Source organism: Camelus bactrianus, chromosome 16, assembly GCF_048773025.1.
Source record: "Camelus bactrianus isolate YW-2024 breed Bactrian camel chromosome 16, ASM4877302v1, whole genome shotgun sequence".
Classification (NCBI taxonomy): domain Eukaryota; kingdom Metazoa; phylum Chordata; class Mammalia; order Artiodactyla; family Camelidae; genus Camelus; species Camelus bactrianus.
In genome coordinates this window covers 36,507,739-36,521,148 of record NC_133554.1, presented here as the reverse complement: position 1 = coordinate 36,521,148, position 13,410 = coordinate 36,507,739, and the positions used below count along the sequence as shown (strand labels likewise).

At 47.4% G+C, this 13,410-nt stretch overlaps 1 protein-coding gene and 1 long non-coding RNA gene across 3 annotated transcripts in view; one reads left to right on the top strand and one right to left on the bottom strand.

The window, feature by feature from the left end:
- MYO1D (myosin ID) overlaps positions 1-9,475 on the bottom strand; it is a 304,051-nt gene extending 294,576 nt beyond the window's left edge. Inside the window, exon 1 of one of the 2 annotated variants that reach the window (XM_010958323.3) lies at positions 9,051-9,475. In XM_010958323.3, the coding sequence (XP_010956625.1) occupies positions 9,051-9,145 (95 nt within the window). In that variant the 5' untranslated portion in view covers positions 9,146-9,475. Of the gene's footprint in view, positions 1-8,709; positions 8,849-9,050 lie in introns of those variants that run through there. The other variant, XM_074343045.1, reaches the window with a different exon arrangement.
- On the top strand, positions 9,045-12,980 carry LOC141573622 (uncharacterized). The gene is made up of 3 exons (XR_012499524.1): positions 9,045-9,166; positions 10,417-10,777; positions 11,600-12,980. It is a non-coding gene; the product is annotated as an uncharacterized LOC141573622 (long non-coding RNA).
- Positions 12,981-13,410: the final 430 nt, after the last annotated feature.

Genomic DNA, 13,410 nt, shown 5'->3' with positions numbered 1-13,410 from the left:
TTTGAAGGTTTTTTTTTTTTTTAAGGTTTTCTTCCTAATTACAAGAAACATAGGCTAGGATGGCAGAATCAGGCTAACTCAACCTCATTATCAAGACTATTCCTGTAAGAAATTTTAAATGTCCTAGATGTCCATAAAAACTGATACCTGATCAATTTGAGGGTTATCCAAAACAAATGTAAGGCTTTTTTTTTTTAATGGAGTCTGATCTTTTTTTTTTTTAATTGACTATGAAATTTTTCTTGACTTTATATTGAGCACAAAGCAGTGGTGTAAGAGAGAGCCCTTGGGCTCACCCTGACCCCGCTACGGACGGTCCTCCATTGTACAAGTCACTCAAAGCAGACTTTGTGGTCAGAGGGAGGGGGGAAAACTGTGAGTTTTCTCTTGGTGTTTGCTTCATTGTTTTAAATGAAGCCTTCTTTTTTTTTTTTTTTTTTTGACTCATTCATTTGCTTCTAGCGCTTCTGGGACCTGGTGTATGTGAGTGGTGATTTCCTCCCAAGCCTTATTTATATGACTGTGGAAGACAAATGAAGAGGAGGAATGAAAGCAAAGTTGTGTTTGCTTCTTGATGTATTTTTCCATGTATTCCAGAAGAGGTTTTTTGTTTTTTGTTTTTTTTAAAGAATCTTGAATTGGCCTGTGTCTTCTTTGGAAAAAAGTTACGCTCAGCAGTAAACAATCTTTTTATTAAGGCAAAAATAGCCTTATAAGAGTTAATGCTTTACTCCCTCTAAAGTGAAATCCATTACCATACTGTGCACCAAGGAGCAGAAGTGCAGGGGGGAACGGAGGTGGTCTCGTTCAGACATCAAGTACCTCCTCCCGCATGAGCAGGTGTGTCTGGAGTAAAAACTGGGATATCTTCAGCGGTGAGGCTGGGACAAGAAGCAGCCAGGAAGGTGGACAAAGTATCCAGAAGGAACCAGCTGAGGCTCTCCAATCCCTTCTCCAAGTCATTTACCAGAACCCTTTACTTTAACACGGTCTACTTTCCAAAAGTGGACCATTCTACTTCATCAAGAAATGCTGGAAGCCATGACTGGATTCACAGCCTGGCTCGCATGTGTCTCTAACCCTCAGTGGGATGGCCATAGTATTCACCACGCAGTCTGGGTGCTGAGACTTGAAGTTCTGTAATCAGGCATGAGATAAAGGAAGAAGTATTTTCCATTTCCTCTTCTAGGCCTAAAGATAAGCCACACGTTTTTTTAACTGAGCAGAGGTTTTCTCTGGCACCTTCGCTCTCTGTCATCAAAGCCTACCTCCCCAAGAATAAACGAGGCTCATACTGTCTCCTGCCCATCCTTCCCTTTCCACCAGAGTTCAGTTCCACATCCCAGCTCGCCCTTGCCCTTTACAGTTACATGCTGCAAAAATCATTTCTCAGAAATGAAATCCTCGGTTCCTCCTTCTCACTGACCTCGCTGAGGCATGAGAAGGAAAGAACCCAGCAAATTCACAGGACTGTGCCTGTGCAGCCTTAGAAGTTTGACTTTGTAAGGGGATTCTTATCAGCCTAACTCAGTCTCCAGTTGGGAGAACCTTGGGCAGCGTATAAGACAAGATGGAAAAAAGTGCAGACTGTGTTGGGGGGAAATGTTTTTGAGCGACGGAAGCTGGCGAGCAGCAGGGCCAGCCCATTGGTGCGGGAAGCGGGTGCACAGAGAGAAGAGGGCAGGGCTAGGATGGTGCGGGGCATCGGGGCCCACGTTAAAGGGGTGTTTCTGAATGAGAGACGCTCTCTCCTTCCACCAAGGGTCTGCTCACGCTCGACCTGTTCCAGAGCACTGTCCACCTACTCTTATCCCATTTTCTCTTTTTCTGAAATCCCCGAGAACTCTAGTATGTGACACACACACACAATTCTTAATTACACTGTCACCAGTTCTGTTTTTTAAAAATATGGTTCGTTGGCTCCTTCTCTCTAGGAAGCCCTCAAAACAACTGATTGTCTGCAACATTCATTTTGGCTCAGTTATCTTTTACTTCACGTTGATCCATTTTTTTTTTTGAAGTATCTTTTACTCCCAATTAAGCTATACCCCAAAGAATAACTTTCTAAAAAGTAACCCCCACCAAAGTGCCCAACATAGTGAGAAGCACACAGCAAGAATTCAGGTAGTTGCCACCTTTAGGGCCAGGAGTTATATTAAGGTCTATAGTTAAATAAGGAAATGAGTTAGTTTTTTTTTTTTTTTTTTTAAAGACTACACTTAAAGTTCATCACCCAGCTAGAGTGCTGGAGATTTAAGGCACCAATGTCACATCACCGAATTTCCTGAAAGCAGAGAAGAGTAAATGTGAAGAATAAAATATTTCGGAATATTTATGGATAATATGAGCAGCTTATCTCCTTTTTCCAAAGAGTTTAAAACAATTTTCAGAAGCTAAACAGCGGTAACCCTGGGGGGAACGGGTATGAGTGTGCTTACTGTGACAGTGATGGAGAGCTGGGATAGCAGGGGCGCTTGGTCCGCAGGGCTGCACTGGGAGGGGGCTGAGAGGAGAGACAGAGGACCATCTACTGAGCACCTACTATGCTACAGGTACCACGTCGGGCATTTCACAGGTAGTAGAGTTTAATCTTCACAATAATATGTCACCTTTACAGATGAAGAAACCGAGGCTTAGAGAGGCTAGTCAACTCGTCTGAGGTCACATGGGTGATGAGAAGTGGTCAGAGACAGAATTAAGGTCCAGATCTGTGTATCTCCAATGCGTTTGCTCTCTCCAATAGGTAACTCCAACCCCTTCTAGAACATTTTTCATCCTTGCCCCCTCCACCCCAAATAAAGCCAAAACAAATGATTCTGTCTTTCTGAGGAAGTTATGGAGTCAGGACAGGGATGTGAGGCCATTTGGGAAGGATTCAGGAAGAGAGTTAACATTAATTAAGAGGAAAATGGTCTACCAAGCACTGACCAGGCACTTTTTACACATCATGTGATTTCACCCCAATAACTGTTTTACATATAAGAAAACTGAGGTTTAGGGGCATTACCTTACCCTAAGCCATCACGCTAAAAAGAGTGGCAGTGCAGCTGGGACTTGAACTTGGTCAGTTAGGTCTCAAAGCTTATGCCCTCTCCACTGCTCCCTGCAGCAGGCATGCTCTCCCCTCTCTTCTTTCCATAAATGCCAAAAAGTAAAGTTTGGAAAACATCGTTCTGCTAAGAAATCTACCCAGTAATTATACAGCCATTGAACCGAAAGGAGCCTGTGTCCCACAGGAAATAGAACTGGTATCTCAACCAAGGAATTGAACAGACGAAAAGAGAGAGGCTTGAAGTGTCTTTTTCAAACCGCTGTTACCCTCTGAACCCATTCCTGAACACAGCTGACTTTTTCACAGGCCATGTCAGTGAGGCACGGACAGATGACCTGCCCAGTGGGGCTGGAGCCTCCGCTGACAGCAGAGACCTTAGATGGGCTCGGCAACCTATGGGCAGTGGCACAATGACCCAATCCAGTCCCAACGGCAACTCAGCAATGGGCACCAGAGTTCTCATAAAAAAGATGCTGGTCCCTGAGATCAGGTCCTTTCTGCCGAGCTGGCTCAGACTCAGGTGAAGACATCAGCAGACAGCCCTTCCCATCAGGATAATTCACAACGCTGATGTCACATGAGTCACTAAACAGACACATTTCTATCTCTACCAGAGTCACCGTTTTCATCTCCAAGTTAACCAAAAGGCTCCTCTCTTACATGTGGAAGCAGAACCTCCTCAGAACCAGCGATGAAACGCACCAGTAGCAGCTCCTGAGGGCTCAATTCCACCCACATCTGGCTCTATTTGGGAGCTAAATTCAGAAGTCGTCTCCAGGGTCAACAAATGACCCTGAATAAAAATAGTCTTGGAAAGCTGTCACAGAGTAGGAAAGGAAACAAGACGGCAGGGTGATTCACTCCAAATGGCAGCTCCGAAACCCAAATTCTCATTTTTTTGTCCCAATATGAAGCCAATGTGCAAAACAGGCCCAGAGCAAACTGTCCTTTTCCGAAGGCCTCTAAAAGTGGTTGCCAAAGAATTTCATGTGGAAGCCAAAAAGATTTAGCGTGCCATTCACCTCTCCTACAAATCTAACCATAGCCACTCTGAACAAAAGCTCTGAATCAATCACGGACTGACACTGGCTTGAAGATCACCAGAGTATCTGAGATCTTGCCCCCGGCAAGAAAGAGGGACCCTTTGTCCTACAAGACTTTCCAAATGGCCAAACAGCCACAGAGAAAGAGTACAGAGGTTGTGCGGTGAGTGTGAGTGTGTGAGTGTGTATGCGTGTGCACGTGTGCCAGTTCACCGTCTTTCTGTTAACTCTACAACTCATTTCTCCTGCCCTCCACACAGTTGTATTAAAATAAGTACAATATTTTGAGACAACTGTATGCTTTTTTAAAGTTAAGAATCCCACAGGCTGGACAATAACCAGCCGACAATAGCTGGCCTAGTTCACTCATTTAAAAATGTACTGAACACATGGATGCCCGGCTCCGTAGCATGACAGAAAAACGCAAGAGGGCTAGTGGCGAGTTTGCTCCACAGCCACTCGCTCGCCCTTGCTCCTTCCAAAGCCGTGTATCTAATTTCGTACTCGTAATTTACATTCTTTTTCTTAGCGATGGGCCCCTCTCCCCAACTGTAATGAGTTTCAAAGGGTCACAAAACCTGGATTCGCCTCCGGACAGGCTTTGAGGATCGCACAGTCTGGCGGGAAGGCAGGCATGCAGAGAACAAGATAACACGATAAACCCTCTCTAGCAGTGAAGACCAAGTGTCCGTGTATCCTGGGAGCACAGGTGAGGGTACAGTTAACTGCCCTCCTGTCCCGGAGGATTGGGAAAGACTTCTCAGAACTGGTCTCACAGGATGAGTAAGAGTGCGACAGGCAGGGAATGAGGGCAGAGAGGAGGGAAGGAAGAGGATGTTCCCCGGAGAACAGCCCAGGCCAGTGGTTCTCAACTGGGGACGATTTTGCCCCATCCTCCGAGGGACATTTGGCCGCATCTGGAAACATTTTTGGTTGTCATATATGTGAGGGGAGTGGTGCCACCGGCATCTGGTGGGTAGAGGCCAGGGACGCCGCTAAACATCCTACGATGCACAGGACAGCCCCCCACAGCAAAGCATGACCGGCCCAACGTCAACAGCGCCAAGGCTGAGGGGGGCCTGGTCTCAGCAAAGCTACAAAAGACGTGCCGTTTAGGTTAAAGGTGAGAAGCTGCCTGTAGCTTTGGCAAACACAGTGCTTCAAATGGCTGCTTTTATGGAAGAGAAAACCCAGTAACAAAAGAGGACAAATTAAACCTCCAAAGAGCCAAGAAACCAGTCTGAGCAGATACCTTATTCTAAAAACGGGTGTTTTTTTTTCTAACACTGTTTTCTAACAGTGTTAGAAACTGGGAGACTAAGGTGGGTTTCCTCGTCCTGTGGCATGAAAAGCATGTGTCTCAGGGATCCTGTCCTCAGCTCAGAGCAGCGGCCCGCATCCTTCCTTCCTTCCAGGATGGCCGAGCGAGGAGCAAGGCACAGGGAGGACCAGATGTTCCACGGGGCGTGGCCAGGAGGGGTTCTCAACTGCGACAGGGCGCAGCGTGGATGTTACTTTTGTTAGAACTCAAGTACGAGAATGGCCTGAGCAAGGAGAAACGGAACCAAAGGGCTCCAGGTCCAAAAAGGAAGTGGCTATGAAGAAGGAAGAACATGGTGGGGATGCTGTGGCCACTGTTGGGGTTGGGGTTGGGGGGGTGCTGGTGGGACCCAGGCCTGACCACGAAAGCAGGAGGTGCTTGTGTGGGAATCTTGGTCCTGGGCACGGACCCTTGGAAATGGAGTGTGGAGCTTACCACTGCCACCAAAACCATCGACACCTCTGTTTCCATCTCTGCCAAAAGGAAAAACAAACAAACAGAACAAACCTCCCCTAGCAGGAGACTTCCAGGAGGCAGAGAAGGCAGCCCTCAGGATGCTGGTGGTTTTTGATATAAGGGTGAAAAGCACAGCCTGAAGCTCCTTCTCATTTACACTAACCCACATCCCCCCTTAAGCCTTGCCTCAACCAGACCCACGTGCACAGACACAGGCCTACACTGATTTTTAAAAATAATAACAAGTGAGGGAAAAGTTACATCAGTTGTAGCAGATGTCTGAAAATCAAGCTTTAACCAAGAGGGGAAAAGAAGGCCAGACTAGCAGCAAAATAAGAAGATAATTCTAAATGGACCTCGTCATAGAAGCTTCAAAAAAAAAAAAAAAGTAACTGAAACATTCCTTTTCTTTCTTTCTTTCTCTACAAAAAAAAATGTTGTCACAAGGAAGGTCCTTCGTGCCTAGCATTATGCTGGGAGCTGCCGCCGGGAAAATTAAAATTCGGTTTGGATGACACAGACCCCTGAAACAACGGCAGCCTTAAGTGTCCAACTGTATGTTACAGACTGTAAATAAAGGAAAAGGGCCTTGCAGAAGAGCCAGGCAGACAGCAGAGGACAGGTCATTCCAGACGGGAGTGAGAGGAGAAGCCGCAGCTCGGGGAAGGCAGGAGGACGGGGCAGGTGCACACACATGCACTGAGAGATGAAATACACTCAAATCTCGCCTCTATACAACCCTAAAGATACACCCAGCAGGGTCCAACCATCCTTGTCCCAGGAGATGAAAACACGACATCACGTAAGAGCACCCGGATCTGCAAGTGGGTTTCTGGTCAACTCCTGCGAAGGGAAACAGATACCCAAGGGTCCCAAGCGCATGAGCCCAGTGGCTCACACAGCTGAACACTGGAACAGTTTGAGGGGGGGACATCAGGGTGATAGGAATTTCAAACTATCAGGGAGAGAGGCCTGCCTGCCACTGGGTCATCAGGGCTCACAGCTGGAGAGGGGGAAGGGCACTGCTCCCCTTCCACTGTGTTTATGGCTCCCGAGAACAAACCAACTACTCTCAATTTACAAGTAAATCAGGAACAGTCGCTGAACCTGTGCTGTGAGAACTGCAGCCAGTTCTCAGCGGTTGAATACACACACAGGTGAAGACTCACAACATCCGGAGCTTCACTGACCTGGTGACTGGGTGCAAAGGTGAGCCTCGAAACCTGGGCATTACTAGCCAAGGGTGGTACTAATGAGAGCTGGCGATTCCTCCCACAGCTCCCCAACACCTGCTCCTTCCTCTCCAGACAATTTAGTTTATTCACTATTCCCCAAACAGATCAGCTTTGAAGCCTCCACTCCTCTGCTCAGCCACCTTATCCACCAGGAATGTTCTCCACCTACACAAATCCTAAACCTCCTCTCAACCCCTCCTCTCCTCCTCTGGACTGTGTTTCTGAGCCGGCCTAAGGCATCTCTCCCTCTTCTGAACTTTCAGAACAATTAGTTTGTACAACTGCTTGGCAAAGAATCTTCTGAACTCTTCAAAGCTTAACTCCTCTGTTGTTTTCCTGACCTGTTATTTACATGAATGGAAATGTTCACCTTGCCTCTTGTCTTCATTAACATGCCCCCTCTTTGAGAGGTAAGGACACACCTGATAGTTCTCTGGACCCTCCACCTTACCTCCTGGAGTATCCTGCGCAAGGCAGAATTAAACTGCAAAGTTCTCTTCTGAGCAAAGTCAGGCTCACATTAATAATCTTTCTTCAGATTCAAGCCTCACACTTAAAGACATAGCAACCAATGACATGTAAAAGCAAAAAACAAAACAAAACAAAACAAACCCACCAAAAAACACACAAAAAAGAACTAATGTAAGTACTGAAAAATCCTGGAGATCGTTATTTTACAAATTAGAAAACTCAAGACACAATGACTGGCTTAAGGTCATTTGAGGTAGGCAGGTGTGGAACCCAGGTGTGTGACCCTGCTGCTTACTCTGGGACCTAATGAAGCCAGGCCAGGAACAGATGAAGATCTGGGGAACTGCAATTTCAAAGATTAAAAGACTAAAAAAATTTTAAAGTTAACCGGGGTAATTAATACTGAAAAGTGGGGTTAGTTAAGCACCCAAACCTGGATTAAGAGTTCCACTTTATAAGCTTATGGAGTGATATTTAGCTCTAAACCCTACAAGAGATGAGGCCAGAACTTCCAGGAAACACACATACACGTCAAAACCCAGTTATTTTGAAACTCCATTTACCGTAAAGTTTTCTTTAAAAGCCCAACTACTTTAAAGGTCTGCTTACATATTACTTTATCAGGAATGAAATAATCACAGGTAGAAGCCTCTCTAAAACAAATTCGTCCTGGAAACCCATTCCGGCGCGTTGACTTGTGACTACATTCTCAAGGATGTCAGTAACACAAGGGCTCCATCCACAACTCCCTGAAAAAACTGAAACCATGAATGCCTTGTCAAATTCAGACAGTTTATCTTGGCACTGGCAAGCAGAGCAGTCTCTTCGATGTCTGGAAACGTGTCTAATTACGTTTAGAGAGTAACCAAAAAATAGCCAGTGTCCCGGAACAGACGGCTCAGGGATCACTCTACAGCATCCTGAATGACGTGGTGGAACCACGCCAGGAAAAAAATAAAGGAGGAGACCAAGAAAAGAACCAAGTGTGAAACCGGGATGAGACCCTAGCCTCTCTCCAAAACAACCCTCCAGTCTTCCCAGGGCCTTCGGGGCCGCCACGACTCTCCCGAAAGTTTTTCTTTCCCTTTACTTTGGTTTCCATTAGGTCACCCGGCCCGCCCACTCACTTACCTGGGGCAGCGCACTAGCCCGCTCGGCCCCCAGCGCTGCCTCCAGCTCGGCACAGCTCTGACACCCACCGTCCGGACAGCACCCAAGGACGCCCCCTCTCAGGAAGGCGCAGCCCTGGAACTCGGCACGCCCCTTCCACTCCAATTCGGCCGCACCCCAGGGCGTACTCTCTCGGCAACCGTCGAGCTCAGCGGACCCCGGACACCCCAATCCGGCCGCACTCCATCCCTCGAGCTCGGCGCACCCCCGACATCCCCAGCCCGGCCGCACCGGGTTGCAGGGGTGCCCCAACTTGGGGAAGCACAGGCTCGCGGCACTGCGCACCGCCCCTCCGCCCTCACCTGAGCCGGAGGTTGGCCATGAACTCGGGCATGGAGACGGTGTCCATCAGCACGAAGTCCGCCTTGCCGAACTCCAGGCTCTCCTGCTCCGCCATGGCGCCGGCGCGAGGGCTCAGGTGGGCGCGGAGCGGCTCAGGTGGGCGCACTCGGGCCGCGGGGGCCGGTCCGGGGGCACGCGGCGAGCTCGGGCGGGGCCGGGGCGGAGCGCGGGGCTGCGGGGGAGGGGGCGCCGCGGCCGCGGGGCCGCTCGGGGCCGGACGGAGGCCGCCCCGCTGCTCCTCGGCGCGCTCTCGGACGGCGCGGCGCACCCGGCAGTTTCCGCTTCTTCCGCGGCGGCCGCCCGGCGCTGTGGGGGACGGGACACCGAGACAGAGACGGAGACGGCGGCGGCTGGTCCCGCCTCTGGCCTTGGTCTGGCCCCGGCCCCAAGAGCCTCCCGCCCCGCCCCGCCCCGGCCCGGCCTTTCCGCCCCGCCCCGCCGGCTGAGGAGCCGCCCCCGCCGCGGCGCGCAGACCGCCGCCTCCTCACCTGGGCGGCGCGCACGCGCGAGGCGGCCGGCGGGGGCGCGCGAGGCGGCCGGGCCACGGCGGCGGGGCGGCAGCGCCCCCTGGGGGCCGGCGCTGGGAGCTCAAGGGGGCGGTGCCGAGGAGTACGGACGTAAGAGGGTGGGTAGAATCAAGTTTCCAGGATTGCCGCCTCCGCTCGGGCTTGGTAAATGCCAACAAAAAAGTTACAGAAGTAGCTCGTGGAGCTTCTCGAGTGGATAATTCATTATGATTCTGACAAACTGCTGCGGAGCCCGCTCCTGCTCCTCTGCTCACATCCTGTCCATCCAATGAAGGTTCACACTCAGACTGAGAAATAGTAACAATAACATGTTGGGAATAGAACTTTAGTAGCTCACTACATGGCTACGAAGTGGCGAAGCTGCAGTTTCATCCAGGTCGTTTGACTTAGGAGCCCCAGAGTTTACCCACATGGCAGACTGCTTTCCTTCTCCAATGTTCCATGATCCATTTTTCTCTTCCACTCATCTGACCGTGTCATCAAACATTACATTACATTGTTATTAAGTCTTTAATCTGTGTATGTATCATCTCCCTGGGATTATTATGGGTTTCTGGAGCATGGGACCATGTCCTGAACTTCTCCATTTCCCCATTGGCATCCCCGAAGGAGTTATGGTTCTGCCTTGCACGTATATGTATGAAATACACACTAGTTCAATGGGATGGAATGAGTTGTAAGTGGTCTCCAATTTATAGGTACATTGGATGATCTTAGACAATTCTTTCAGAACTTAGACTGCATTTTCCCAGTGAAAATCTATTATAAATGGCTTTCTAAGGGAGCTACATCTCTTCAGTCTTGTGTTTCCATCAGGACCATCTTCTAGTCCACAACCTACTAGGAAATCTAGAAGCCCCCAAAGACCTGGCTGTACTCAGACACTACGAGTGAATGTGAAAGGAGTAAACCAGACCTAAGGAACCTGCTTGCGGTCTGCTTCAGCTGCCAACAATCCACCCTGGCCAAGAGAGAAGGGAAGACAGCTTGATCGCCTCCCGAGGGAGCATGTCTGCCATCAGAAAGCCACCTCAGTCTCTGACACAGGCAGGGATGGTTTGCAGTCTGACTAGCATTAGCAGCTCTCCTTCAGAGGAAACCTCCTGGATCTCGGTGTCCTCATTTATGGAATTAGAACTATGGGCTAGACAGTCTCCAAGGTAGGACTGTCCTTTGCTTGGGTCATTTGTGTGGGTGAGTCAGTGGGTAAGCGGGGAGTTGCAGAGAGTGTGGTATGTTCCTGAAATGTTAGTATCAGTACATTTTAACATAAACAGAACTGAATTTCAAAAGGAAAGAAAGAAATCTCAAATTCTGTGCAATTTGGAGCAACCAGGGACCACAATTCTCAGAAATGATCGTTGGAAAATGGAAGTATGTGTATTCCCTGAGCCCTGGGGTTATTTGAGCAAAAGGGATTGTACAGTGGGCAGGATCTTTGGTAGGATTCAGCTGTGGCTTTCAAATAGCCAAAGCAGGGGAACTGTTGTTTTAATCAATATCTTGTACAGGAGCCCAATGTATAGAACATACACCCAACATATGCAAAGGGTATTTTTTCAATTTATAATCAAATTAGTGTCAAATCAGGCATCAAGACAAATGAAGCTCTTTTGATGAACCAAAATCTGTCCAGTGGGGCTCACTGTCACCTTAAATCAGCCTCAGGATTTCAATTTACTTTTCGTATAGTGTTTTGGTTGTACAGTGCCAAGAAGATTTCTGATTTACATGGCTAAGCAGTAATCTGTTACTCGTGCAATTTTACATCCAGCCTTTTGAAAGACCAGTCCACAGCTATAATCTTATTAATCAGTGACATGTTTATGAGAATTTCCAATATATTTAGAATTGGCAGGAGAAACTAAACAAGGAGGTCTGCATTCAGACAAGGTAATGTAGAGCAGGTTAGCTTGTTACTAATCTCTTTTGTGATGAAATTTGGATATAAACACATTTGGTTGTGTATGTTTGTGTTACAGTTTGAAACATACTAAAAACCAAAGTAACAGTTAACATCACCAGTTACGAGACACAAGGACGTCACTGAGTGATGTGATGAGTGATGTGATCTCCTGAAAAAAGGCTGTATTCCCTCACTCGCCTGCTGAAAATGCATCCACTGAGTCTCATCATGAAGAAACATCAAATCCACCCACCTTAAGGGGTGTTCTACAAAACAATCAATCGGTGCTCTTCAAAAATATCAATGGCCAGAAGACAAAGACAGGCTGAGGTGCTAGACCAGGTTAAAGGACCCCAGAGAGATAGTAGCACAGTATCCCTGTTGGTTTCTTTAGAGATGCCTTGTAAAGTATTTAGGGGTAAAGAGTATGATATCTCAAATTGTTTGGCAAAGATAATAATAATAATACATGGATATATTGGTAGATAGAGAGAAATGGAAAAAGCAGATGTAGCAAAGTGTTGACTACTAATGAATAGAGTTAAAAAATATATGGGAGCTTTTTTTTTTTGCCCTTTTCTTGCAACTTTTCTGGAAGTTTGGTTATTCCAAAATATAAAGTTAAAAATCAAATAGAACTGTTCTAAAATTTTTAAAAGTTTGTTTTGAAGAAATCACATAATATTTAGAAATAAATGTCACATCAGAAGTTTGCAGACGTTCCCAACTGAAAAACCAGCACATGATTTGAAAGCTCTGATACAGACTGTCTATTAGCTCTGATTGCCATAGATGTGCTGGGAGATTATAAACACTAAACACACGATTCAAAAAACAAAAATAATTTAAATAACTTCTGTTTCAAATATATTTTTATAATTTGGATTAAATAATGTTTACTCAGATGCGATCTCTGCCTGAAATTCTCTTCCCTCTTGTCCTACTTCTCCCCCCTCTGGCCTAGCTAACTTCTGCACATCCCTCAGTTCTAAACCTCAACATCACCTCCTCCAGGAAGGCTCCCGTGATCTCCTAAGTCAGAGTCAGCTGTCCCTCCTCTGTTCACTGCACTCTAGATGTGTCATCCTTGTTAGAGGATGAATGCGTTTGAACGAACCTGTGGTCCATATCTCTCATGAGACTGTCAGGGCCACGAGGGCTTAAAGCTGTGTCTGTTCTGATTTCAGCTGTAACTCCGGCACCTAGTAACACAGTGCCTGTGTGTCACACTCTTAATAAACGCTCGCTTGATAAATGAATGTAGAATGGTCTGTGAATCTATGGATTATGTAATGTGGGGTTGTAAAGCCGCCCTCCTGGGTAGATTTTCTGCATTAAAATCACTTCTTTGTGCAGTGTTTATCTCATTCTCATCTCCTGTCCCTGGAAGCAGGTCTCAGGGCTGTGTTCACTTCTCTTCTGGGGCCAAGCCTGCATGTTGCAGGTTCACACTGAACAGAAGCTGTTGTCTGGGAAAAAACAAAAAGCTAAATCCCCCCCAAGACTCCTCAAAACCTTTTGCAGTTGACATGGGCTACAGAGAATCTGCTCTGGGGTATCCGTAAAAACCAACCCTGAATCTTCCACAGCCAATATTTGCTCCCGTTCTACTTTTCCAGAATACTTCAGGGCTGCCCCACCCTCCGTCTGTTTACCAGGTGCTCTGCATCCAGGAAGACAGCTCACTTCAGCATAAGTCCCACAAGACAGAAGCAGGAAGGCCAGAAAGAACATAGTCACAAAGCATATTCAAAGGGTGTTTTATAAATGTATTCTGTAAGCCCAAATTACTCTGCAGCAGAAAGAGAAAGGCAAGTTTATGTTGCATAATAACCTCACAGTGCACTCACAACCACACAGATAAGATACGGAACTCTTTGCCTTAGA